Here is a 12496-nt window from a genome sequence, read left to right as displayed (position 1 = left end):
TTCCTCACTTTTCAAAGAGAAATTGTCATTTGCGATAGACCTAAGAGACCCTAAAAGATTAAGATAAAGCTCCTCAGTATGTAGAATACGGATCATTCTCAACTGCAATTACATAAAAATACTGAGCCTCAGCCTTGTTACGTTTTAACATTCTCCCTGATTTACTTAGGATAAGATTCTGGCTATGACTTGAAAACCTAATGAATCTCCTTGAAGTGATAAAGAACTAGAGGACAAAAAAAAGGAACTAGAGGCCCAAACAAGACGTGACTATTAAAGTGCTCACTTTTCTCTCCCTGTTTCTCACTGTTTCCACTTCTGAAGACAACTGGCAAAAGCAGCACCAGAATTCTGAGACGATGCAGAGGTGGTCTAAAGCGTGTTTGCATGCTGAATTGACTGAGGCCCAGCGGTCAAGGGGAGGCTCATGGATGGTGCGGGGCTGAAGGCTGATGCAAGCCTGAAGTTCTCTAAGAAACGGTCTTCTCAGCTAGAAAGGGCCTGAGAGCTCTTCCACTCCACCTCACACCTTTGCTTCAAGGCCACTCTAAATCTATATAAATGGGCCTCCAATCTACTGTGAAGATAGGCCAAGTATAAGTAAACAAATATCTGAACTAGTAAAATGTGTGAATTTAGAAGCAAATTTTCTTATTGTAAAATAATTCCAGAAAAAAATATTCCACAGTTTCTTTCATCAACTCAGAGAAGATTCACATTCAGTTTAAACTAGCGATTACTGAGCATCTGTAATATGCCAGGCATCAGATCATACTCTTTCATATTAGGGAGAAAATCATAGTTAAACTATCACTTTGCAAATAATAGTGTAAACCTTCTAAAGGCTTTTGATTTTCAAAACATAGTTCTGTTTGCAAATGGTATTCGGAACAAACATGACCCACGATATAATGAAAATGCAACTTTCATGTCTGCTCCCCACTTTAGCCTTTTTTTTTATTTTTGGGGGTGTTTTTTTTTGGCCACACCACATGGCACGTGGGATCCCTGGCATGTGGGATCTTAGTTCCCCAACCAGGGACCAAACCCACACACCCTGCAGTGGGAGCTCAGAGTCTTAACCACTGGACAGCCAGGGAAGTCCCTACTTTAGCCTCTTTTCACTCAGGGGAGCTCCTCCCCTTTGCTGTTGGCTGAATATGCAGCAGGCCCAGTGATTTTTTTTGCTCTAAGGTAATTCTGCCAGCTGGCAACCAAACCAAGGAAGATGAAACTCAACCAACCTTGCTCCTTGTCGTGTTCCTTCTCACTGTGAAGAATTCAGCACAGCTCAGTTCGATGCCCAGTCTTAAATATGAATCGATCCTTTAATCTTCACTCAGGAGAACTCATCCCTCTCCCTAAGCTACGGCTTGTAGTTGGTGGACACCACCTGCCCCTGAAGGTCAATTTCTGCACCCTCTTCACTCCCCACCTCCTCCCTTTGCAGAAGGAGGGAGGAGAAGTAAAGCAATAAGACATTTTTACTTGGCTGGGTGGCTTCACAGTCTCCGGGATTGGCTGATTCTTTCTCTGGGAGCTTGCCGCTGCCAGGGACCCCTGCCCTACGGTTCCCTGGGCCCAGGCTGAGGCACCTCTCTTCCGGTGGTCATCTGATACTGCTGCACCAGCCCCTAAGAATGTGCTGCTCCCTTTCCCCTTCTTGCTGCTGGCATCCCACAAGGCAGCCTTCAGCCAAGCCCAAGATGACTCAGATCTCACCTGCGTGGTTCTTAAGAAACTGTCACATACATTCTTTGTCCTGACGACAATCAGGGAGAACAGGCCACCCAACTCAGCCCCTGTGTCGTGCTGCCTGCCACACCTTGCTTTAATTTTCTCCGTCACTGATCCTCCCTTTCCTAAATGTGTTTAGGAAACACATTTCAAAGTTCTTTAGGTGATCTCCCAGAGACCCCCTAACAAGGCTTTAGGTAAAAGAGGTAGAATGACTTGGGGGTGACGGGAGCTCATGACACGACAGAGTCAAAGAAATCTCTTCTGCAATTTTCCCCACACTCCAGACGTTTCATATACTGGATCTGGTCAAGGGATATGGGTCATGAAAAAGATTCTTTGAAATTTCCCTCAGAACCTCTGCACATCGGGCAAACTCACTCTCGTTTTGGGAATTGATAAATATTTAATTAGCATCTTAAGAAGTAGCTCAGGAAGAGTCCCACTTTAACATCCTACTATGGTCTGAACCAACTCCATAGGGTTTGTGCATATATCTTGTAGCATCAAATACTGAGAGTTGAGAGTCTTCTAAAATAACGGATTATAAGATTTCACATTAGTGTAAGAAAATCTGATCATAAGATCTGGTCTGCTATATATTTACATCAGGGTAAGCTGTTTTATTGTAGACAAAATCTTAGCTCATAATCTGTATAGTATTTTTCTTAGAGATAATCATAAGTTCCATGAGAGCAGGTAACCAGGCTTTCCCATTCAGGTCCTACAAAAAGCATCTATCAAAGAAACTATTTTATGCTAGGCAAAATACCAAGCACTTTTATATAATTTATTTTAAACTGAGATAAGGAAAAGGTTTTTTTTTAAATGTATAACATTATTATGCATATATTCTAAAGTTAAAGACATTATTATTTAGAAAAAGAAACAACTTACCTTGGTTTTCTGATGCTCTCTCTGGGCCTTCTAATTAAATCTTCCAAATGTTTATTTCTCTCTTCTAAACTGAAAGAAGAAACAACTGAATTTTATGACTAAAATGAACTTTTCTAGGCTAACATTTTGCTAGTTTTATTGGAGGATTTGAGTAGATAAATTTCATGGTGGTCTAGTTCTCTATACATCATCCATCCATCTTGCTTTATGGGAATCTGGAATTCTTTCCAAGCAACTCAAATTATTATTATTATTATTATTTTGTCTGCGTTGGGTCTTCGCTGCTGTGCGCGGGCTTTCTCTAGTTGCAGTGGCTTCTCTTGTTGCGGAGCATGGGCTCTAATCCCACGAGCTTCAGTAGTTGCAGCATGCGGGCTCAGTAGTTGTGACTCACGGGCTCTAGAGCGTAGGCTCACTAGTTGTGGCACATGGGCTTAGTTGCTCTGCGGCATGTGGGATCTTCCCGGACCAGTGATCGAACTCGTGTCCCCTGCATTGGCAGGCAGATCCTTAACCACTGCGTCACCAGGGCAGTTCCTGAATCTCATTCTAATGAGAAAGTTTATTTGGTACTTGATATGATTCATTTGGGGGTGCATTCAAAAACTTTTGTGAATAAATTCTAAGCACAGCAATGTTACTTTACTTGAATACTATGGAAATATCCTCTAAAATTCTTGGATGTTTCTCTGTAATTTCTTTTTTTTTTTTTTGCGGTACGCGGGCCTCTCACTGTTGTGGCCTCTCCCGTTGCGGAGCACAGGCTCTGGACGCGCAGGCCCAGCGGCCATGGCTCACGGGCCCAGCCGCTCCACGGCATGTGGGATCTTCCCGGACCAGGGCACGAACCTGTATCCCCTGCATCGGCAGGCGGACTCTCAACCACTGCGCCACTAGGGATGCCCTCTGTAATTTCTTAACCTCGCCCCCCTCCCCCCAAGTCAAAGGGAGTTCTGAGAAAGGAAGATGAAATTCTGGTTGTTCAAGTAGTCCAGACATTCGGCACACTAAACATATCATTGAAGAATGAATGGTCTTGACTTACAAAACAGCACATTTTCCTCTTTCTAGGAGTCTGAAAAATGAACTTAGCAAGCCAGAGAGCGAAATATCAGCAAACGTTTACAAAGTTAAAAAAATTAAGTGTTTTCAACTTACTGTGCAATCTGGGAGTTCGGTATCATGAGCCTTCGGTCAGCACATTCGATAACTTCTTCGCATGATGTAACCTTGAAAAACATTAGCTAAAACAATTATTCTGTGATAAATTCTAGGATACTTATTTAATTTTGCTTTTTAAGAATCTGTACAAGTTCAATTATATGACTCCCATGAATGAAAGTTTTACAATAGGCAGAACATCTTCCTTACATTTTGAAATCAGGAATATGAACACAAATAGAATTGTAATGTGCCTGTTCATCATGCAGAAAAAGTGAAGTGTCAACAAACGGACAACTGTAGCAAGTCAGCTATGACCCACACATGTAGCGTATGTACCAACCCAGGGTTACAGCCCACTTGGTTACAGTTAATGCGGTTTTTAAAAGGTAAACTATAACACTATGTTGGCAAGATTTAGAGTGACCCTCAAAATGAAGTAGCAATACTAAGACCTGAAAATGCTGACAGCACAAGGACAGATACACACAATGTGCTTTGCTAGCTTTCAGCTAAAAGGCTAATGGAAGGTCATTATGAAGTGAAAGGAATCAATACAAATGTATTACATCATCCCTCAGATCCTTTTTAGCACCAAAATTCTACCGTTTTAATATTTCACCGTTTTAAAAAGACAAATATTTATGTAAGAAAATTTGTACCTTATTTATTAAGTTGCCTAAATGTCTTTGATACTTGTCATTTTCTTCAATGAGTCTGTTGCGGTGGTCTTCTTTTGACTCTAGAAGATTTCCCAATTTTGCAATCTATGGAGAAACACCGGTAAAAATACTAACCTGGAAACTTCCATGGAAACCATGTGTGGATGCTAAGAACAAATCAGAACAGTGAGCTATACTTTATCCCAATATTCTCTTAACCTAATTTGTACCATAGGTGAATCAAGAGATGCTATGAACCAGGTCCTAGTTTGATTGCACTTAGAACTGATGAGCAGAAATTAAAACGATGTTTCAGCTTTTCTACAATTTAATACCATGAAACAGCTTTGCAAATAATTAAACGCCTGTTAGTGAATACAAATACTTACTAGCCCCAAATTTTCATTACCTTCTTTCCAGATATAAACAATGTAGACATATTTGATTCTCTCTGAAGCAAAGCACTGATGTTGGGCTTGATGATGCATTTTCAGGTTTGATAAATATTCTCAAATATCCATAAATGAGAGGTGTTTTTTTTAAGGTTCTGCTCAATGTATGTCACATTCTGACTTATGGTCCAATTTTTATTTGCAAAAAAGTTTTAACAATTTAAAAACTGTATTTCTAAAAGTGACATCTAGGATTAATTATCAGGAAAAGGTATTCACAAGTCCCTGAACAGTTACCTTAATTTTCAAAGCAATTGTAGAAAAGGACAGAAATGTTCCCGTTAAATAACAATGATAATAATGGCCATCAGTCTTCTACTGCTTATTTAAATATTCTTATTTACATATGCTTACGTGTCTGTAGTGAGATACCCTGGAGGAAGCAATGGCAAAACAAATTTGCTGCAGACACAGCAGCTTTCTTGTTCTTTCTCTTTACATAAATATATTAATGGGGACAATATCAAATCAGGGGTCCCAGTCCTCTGACAACACACATTATTTAAGGTAGGGAGTATAGATGTCACCTCAGTTTAACAGACCCAAGGTGAAGAGAATTTATAAAGATTTTTTAAAGGACGTGTCTAGAAGTAGAAAAGACTAAAATCTCTACTTATCAACTATTAGCATTGGGCTTTTCCCATTCCATTCCTTTGCATCTCCTCACGGCATCCTGGAGGGTGGGGCTCCTCTCTCAGCTTTACATACATACCTCCTGACAGCTTACTGAAGCAACGTGGAATTCCTTCTCACTTCTGTTGGTTTTTTGTTTGGTTGTTGTTGTTTCTTTTAATTACAGACTTAATGGCACATCTTGAATTTCTTTACTGGCTTTCAAGATCAAAGTAATAACCCTTTTAAGTCCTCAGATTGATTTTTTTTTTTTTTTTGCCGTACGCGCGCCTCTCACTGTTGTGGCCTCTCCCGCTGCGGAGCACAGGCTCCGAACGCGCAGGCTCAGCGGCCATGGCTCACGGGCCCAGCCGCTCTGCGGCATGTGGGATCTTCCCGGACCGGGGCACGAACCCGTGTCCCCTGCATCGGCAGGCGGACTCTCAACCACTGCGCCACCAGAGAAGCCCCCTCAGATTGATTTTTAAAAATTTGCTAGCCTCAGATTAAAGAAATAAGGGCAAAGGAGTTCTTAAAGATTGTTTATTTTAGCGATAAAAGAATTGCTCCATAAAAGCCAGTTTGGGGGATTACAGTGAAAAGTAATCCAAAATTTTAAGTTTCTGCTAAAGAGTATAAGGTTTAACCATTTTAAGAGCATAACTGTCATACAATAAACTGCATATATTTATAAAGTGTACAGTTTGATATGTTTTTATCTATGAATACAACTGTGAAACCATCACCGCAATCAACATAATGAACATATCCACCCGCCCCACCCCCACCCTCCGCCACCACAGTTTCCTCTTGCCTCTAGATACCCCTCCCTCCTGCCTGTCTGTCCTTCCCTCACTCGCATACTCTATGCCGGCCCCAGGCAAACACCCATCTGCTTTCTGTCGTGACTGATTACTCTGTATTTTCTAGAATTTTATGTAACTGGACCAAGGGGTATTTACTCTTATCTGGCTCTTTTCAGTCAGCATAATTATTTTGAGATTCATCTAGCTGCACATGTATCAGTAACTCACGCCTTCTTCTTTCTTTTCTTTTTTCTTTTTTATCATTTTTTATTTTTTTATACAGCAGGTTATTAGTTTTCTATTTTATACATATTAGTGTATACGTGTCAATCCCAAACTCCCAGTTCATCCCACCACCACCACCCCGCGCCACTTTCCCCCCTTGCTGTCCCTATGTTTGTTCTCTACATGTGTGTTTCTATTTCTGCCCTGCAAACTGGTTCATCCGTACCATTTTTCTAGGTTCCACATACATGCATTAATATATATTTGTTTTTCTCTTTCTGACTTACTTCACTCTGTATGACAGTCTCTAGATCCATCCATGTCTCTACAAATGACCCAATTTCGTTACTTTTTATGGCTGAGTAATATTCCATTGTATACATGCACCGCATCTTCTTTATCCATTCGTCTGTCAATGGGCATTTAGGTTGCTTCCATGACTTGGCTATTGTAAACAGTGCTGCAATGACCATTGGGGTGCATGTGTCTTTTTGAATTATGGTTTTCTCTGGGTATATGCCCAGTAGTGAGATTGCTGGGTCGTATAGTAGTTCTATTTTTAGTTTTTTAAGGAATCTCCATACTGTTCTCCATAGTGGTTGTATCAATTTACATTCCCACCAACAGTGCAAGAGGGTTCCCTTTTCTCCACACCCTCTCCAGCATTTGTTGTTTGTAGATTTTCTGATGATGCCTATTCTCACTGGCGTGAGGTGATAGCTCATTGTAGTTCTGATTTGCATTTCTCTAATAATTAGTGATGTTGAGCAGCTTTTCATGTGCTTCTTGGCCATCTGTATGTTTTCTTTGGAGAAATGTCTATTCAGGTCTTCTGCCCATTTTCTGATTGGGTTGGGTTTTTTTTTAATATTGAGCTGCATGAGCCATTTATATATTTTGGAGGTTAATCCTTTGTCCATTGATTCATTTGCAAATATTTTCTCCCATTCTGAGGGTTGACTTTTCGTCTTCTTTCTAGTTTCCTTTGCTTTGCAAAAGCTTTTAAGTTTCATTAGGTCCCATTTGTTTATTTTTGTTTTTATTTCCATTACTCTGGGAGGTGGATCAAAAAAGATCTTGCTGTGATTTATGTCAAAGAATGTTCTTCCTATGTTTTCCTCTAAGAGTTTTATAGTGTCCGGTCTTACATTTAGGTCTGTAATCCATTTTGAGTTAAGTTTTGTGTATGGTGTTAGGCAGTGTTCTAATTTCATTCTTTTACATGTAGCTGTCCAGTTTTCCCAGCACCACTTATTGAAGAGACTGTCTTTTCTCCATTGTATATCCTTGCCTCCTTTATTATAGATTAGTTGACCATAGATGCATGCGTTTATCTCTGGGCTTCTATCTTGTTCCATTGATCTATGATTCTGTTTTTGTGCCAGTACCATATTGTCTTGATTACTGTAGCTTTGTGGTATAGTCTGAAGTCAGAGAGTCTGATTCCTCCAGCTCCGTTTTTTTCCCTCAAGACTGCTTTGGCTATTTGGGGTCTTTTGTGTCTCCATCCACATTCTAAGATTTTTTGTTCTAGTTCTGTAAAAAATGCCACTGGTAATTTGATAGGGATTGCATTGAATCTGTAGATTGCCTTGGGTAGTATAGTCATCTTCACAATATGATTCTTCCAATCCAAGAATATGGTATATTTCTCCATCTGTTTGTGTCATCTTTGATTTCTTTCATCAGTGTCTTATACTTTTCTGAGTACAGGTCTTTTACCTCCTTAGGTAGGTTTATTCCTAGGTATTTTATTCTTTTTGCTGCAATTGTGAATGGGATTCTTTCCTTCATTTCTCCTTCTGATATTTTGTTGTTAGTGTATAGGAATGCAAGAGATTTCTGTATATTAATTTTGTATCCTGCTACTTTACCAAATTCATTGATTAGCTCTAGTAGTTTTCTGGTGGCATCTTTAGGATTCTCTATGTATAGTATCATGTCATCTGCTAACAGTGACAGTTAGCTTCTTCTTTTCTAATTTGTATTCCTTTTATTTCTTTTTCTTCTCTGATTACCATGGCTAGGACTTCCAAAATTATGCTGAATAAGAGTGGTGAGAGTGGGCAACCTTGTCTTGTTCCTGATCTTAGAGGAAATAGTTTCAGTTTTTCACCACTGAGGACAATGTTGGCTGTGGGTTGTCATGGCCTTTATTATGTTGAGGTAAGTTCCCTTTATGCTTACTTTCTGGAGGGTATTAATCATAAATGAGTGTTGAATTTTGTCAAAAGCTTTTTCTGCATCTACTGAGATGATCATATGGTTTTTCTTCTTCAATTTTTTAATACGGTATATCACATTGATTGATTTGCGTATATTGAAGAATCCTTGCATTCCTGGGATAAACCCCACTTGATCATGGTGTATGATCCTTTTAATGTGTTGTTGGATTCGGTTTGCTAGTATTTTGTTGAAGATTTTGCATCTATATTCATCAGTGATATTGGTCTGTAATTTTCTTTTTTTGTAGTACCTTTGTGTGGTTTTGGTATCAGGGGGATGGTGGCCTCATAGAATGAGTTTGGGAGTGTTCCTTCCTCTGCAATTTTTTGGAAGAATTTGAGAAGGATAGGTGTTAGCTCTTCTTTAAATGTTTGATAGAATTCACCTGTGAGGCCATCTGGTCCTGGACTTTTGTTTGTTGGAAGATTTTTAATCACAGTTTCAATTTCATTACTTGTGATTGGTCTCTTCATATTTTCTATTTCTTCCTGGTTCAGTCTTGGAAACTTATACCTTTCTAAGAATTTGTACATTTCTTCCAGGTTGTCCATTTTATTGGCATAGAGTTGCTTGTAGTAGTCAATGATGCTTTGTACTTTTGTGGTGTCCATTGTAACTTCTCCTTTTTCATTTCTAATTTTATTGGCTTGGGTCCTCTCCCTCTTTTTCTTCATGAGCCTGGCTAAAGTTTTATCAATTTTGTTTATCTTCTCAAAGAACCAGCTTTTAGTTTTATTGATCTTTGCTATTGTTTTGTTTCCTTTTCATTTATTTCTGCTCTCTTTATGATTTCTTTCCTTCTACTAACTTTGGGTTTTGTTTGTTCTTCTTTCTCTAGTTCCTTTCTGTGTAAGGTTAGATTCTTTATTTGAGATTTTTCTTGTTTCTTGAGGTAGGCTTGTATTGCTATAAACTTCGCTCTTAGAACTGCTTTTGCTGCATCCCATAGGTTTTGGATAGTCATGTTTTCATTGTAATTTTTCTCTAGGTATTTTTTGATTTCCTCCTTGATTTCTTCAGTGATCTCTTGGTTATTTAGTAATGTATTGTTTACCCTCCACGTGTTTGTGTTTTTTACATTTTTTTCCCTGTAATTGATTTCAAGTCTCATAGCCTCGTGGTCAGAAAAGATGCTTGATATGATTTCAATTTTCTTAAATTTATCAAGGCTTGATTTATGACCCAAGATGTGATCTATCCTGGAGAATGTTCCATGCACACTTGAGAAGAAAGTGTAATCTGCTGTTTTGGGATGGAATGTCTTATAAATATCAATTAAATCTATCTGGTCTATTGTGTCATTTAAAGCTTGTGTTTCCTTATTAATTTTGTTTGGATGATCTGTCCATTGGTGTGAGTTGTTAAAGTCCCCCACTATTATTTTGTTACTGTCGATTTCCTCTTTTATAGCTGTTAGCAGTTGCCTTATGTATTGAGGTGCTCCTATGTTGGGTGCATATATACTTATAATTGTTATATCTTCTTCTTGGATTGATCCCTTGACCATTATGTAGTGTCCTTCCTTGTCTCTTGTAATATTCTTTATTTTATAGTCTATTTTATCTGATATGAGTATTGCTACTCCAGCTTTCCTTTGATTTCCACTTGCATGGAATATCTTTTTCCATCCCCTCACTTTCAGTCTGTATGTGTCCCTAGGTCTGAAGTTGGTCTCTTGTTGACAGCATGCACATGGGTCTTGTTTTTGTATCCATTCAGCACACCTGTGCCTTTTGGTTGGAGCACTTAGTCCATTCATATTTAAGGTAATTATTGATATGTATGTTCCTATTACCATTTTCTTAATTGTTATGGGTTTGTTTTTTGTAGGTCTTTTTCTTCTCTTGTGTTTCCCACTTAGAGAGGTTCCTTTAGCATTTGTTGTAGAGCTGGTTTGGTGGTGCTGAATTCTCCTAGCTTTTGCTTGTCTGTAAAGCTTTTGATTTCTCTGTCGAATCTGAATGAGATCCTTGACTGGTAGAGTAATCTTGGTTTTAGGTTCTTCCCTTTCATCACTTTAAATATATCGTGCCACTTCCTTCTGGCCTGTAGAGTTTCTGCTGAGAAATCAGCTGTTAACCTTATGGGAGTTCCCTTGTATGTGATTTGTCATTTTTCCCTTGTTGCTTTCAATAATTTTTCTTTGTCTTTAATTTTTGTCAATTTGATTACTATGTGTCTCAGTGTGTTTCTCCTTGGGTTTATCCTGCCTGGGACTCTCTGCACTTCCTGGACTTGGGTGGATATTTCCTTTCCCATCTTAGGGAAGTTTTTGACTATAATCTCTTCAAATATTTTCTTAGGTCCTTTCTATCTCTCCTCTCCTTCTGGGACCCCTATAATGCAAATGTTCTTGTTGTTCATTCTTTTTTCTTTATTCTGTTTCACGGCTGTGAATTCCACCATTTTGTCTTCCAGGTCACTTATCCATTCTTCTGCCTCAGTTATTCTGCTACTGATTCCTGCTAGTGCATTTTTCATTTCAGTTATTGTATTGTTAATCTCTGTTTGTTTGTTCTTTAATTCTTCTAGGTCTTTGTTCTTTAATTCTTCTAGGTCTTTGTTAAACATTTCTTGCCTCTTCTCGACTTTTGCCTCCATTCTTTTTCCGATGTCCTGGATCATCTTCACTATCATTATTCTGAATTCTTTTTCTGGAAGGTTGCCTATCTCCACTTCATTTAGTTGTTTTTCTGGGGGGTTAATCTTGTTCCTTCATCTGGTAGAAAGTTCTCTGCCTTTTCATTTTGTCTATCTTTCTGTGAATGTGGTTTTCGTTCCACAGGCTGCAGAATTGTAGTTCTCCTTGCTTCTGCTGTCTGCCCTCTGGTGGATAAGGCTATCTAAGAGGTTTGTGCAAGCTTCCTGATGGGAGGGACTGGTGATGAGTAGAGTTGGGTGTTGCTCTGGTGGGCAGAGCTCAGTAAAACTTTAATCTGCTTGTTTGCTGATGGGTGGGGCTGTGTTCCCTCCCTGTTGGTTGTTTGGCCTGAGGTGACCCAGCACTGGAGACTACCTGGCTCTTTGGCTGGGCTAATGGCGGACTCTGGGAGGGCTCACGCCAAGGAGTACTTCCCAGAATTTCTGCTGCCAGTGTCCTTGTCCCCATAGTGAGCTACAGTCACCCCCCACCTCTGCAGGAGACCCTCCAACACTAGCAGGTAGGTCTGGTTCAGTCTCCCCTGGGTTCACTGCTCCTTCCCCTGGGTCCCGATGCACACACGACTTTGTGTGTGCCCTCCAAGAGTGGACTCTCTGTTTCCCCCAGTCCTGTCGAAGTCCTGCAATCAAATCCCGCTAGCCTTCAATGTCTGATTTTCTAGGAATTCCTCCTCCCGTTGCTGGACCCCCAGGTTGGGAAGCTTGACGTGGGGCTCAGAACCTTCACTCCAGTGGATGGACTTCTGTGGTATATAAGTGTTCTCCAGTTTGTGAGTCACCCACCCAGAAGTTTTAGGATTTTCTTGTGATTGCGCCCCTCGTACCATCTCACTGCAGCTTCTCCTTTGTCTTTGGATGTCGCGTATCTTTTTTGGTGAGTTCCAGTGTCTTCCTGTTGATGACTGTTCGGCAGTTAGTTGTGATTCCGGTGCTCTCGCAAGAGGGAGTGAGGGCACATCCTTCTACTCCGCCATCTTGAACCAATCTCCAACTCACCCCTTTTTCATTACTGAGTAGTATTTCAGTGTATGGATGTACCACAATTTGTTTATCCATT

The 12496-nt window shown here is 39.8% G+C and overlaps 2 protein-coding genes across 8 annotated transcripts in view; one reads left to right on the top strand and one right to left on the bottom strand.

Moving 5' to 3' along the window:
- The window catches only part of RIOK1 (RIO kinase 1), a 120833-nt gene that overhangs the window by 46549 nt on the left and 61788 nt on the right, over positions 1-12496 (top strand). The gene's annotated exons all lie outside the window — the stretch shown is intronic.
- CAGE1 (cancer antigen 1) overlaps positions 1-12496 on the bottom strand; it is a 43943-nt gene that overhangs the window by 221 nt on the left and 31226 nt on the right. For 5 of the 7 annotated variants that reach the window (XM_060307657.1, XM_060307654.1, XM_060307655.1 and 2 more), the window contains 4 exons: positions 4458-4562; positions 3793-3863; positions 2635-2703; positions 1245-1308 (listed from right to left, as the gene is read on the bottom strand). In XM_060307657.1, the coding sequence (XP_060163640.1) occupies positions 1245-1308; positions 2635-2703; positions 3793-3863; positions 4458-4562 (309 nt within the window). Of the gene's footprint in view, positions 1-286; positions 1309-2634; positions 2704-3792; positions 3864-4457; positions 4563-12496 lie in introns of all 7 variants that reach the window. The other 2 variants (XR_009565768.1, XM_030881482.2) reach the window with 2 other exon arrangements.

The sequence above is a fragment of the Globicephala melas genome, chromosome 11 (genome assembly GCF_963455315.2).
Source record: "Globicephala melas chromosome 11, mGloMel1.2, whole genome shotgun sequence".
NCBI lineage: Eukaryota > Metazoa > Chordata > Mammalia > Artiodactyla > Delphinidae > Globicephala > Globicephala melas.
This window is presented reverse-complemented; position numbering and strand designations above follow the sequence as displayed.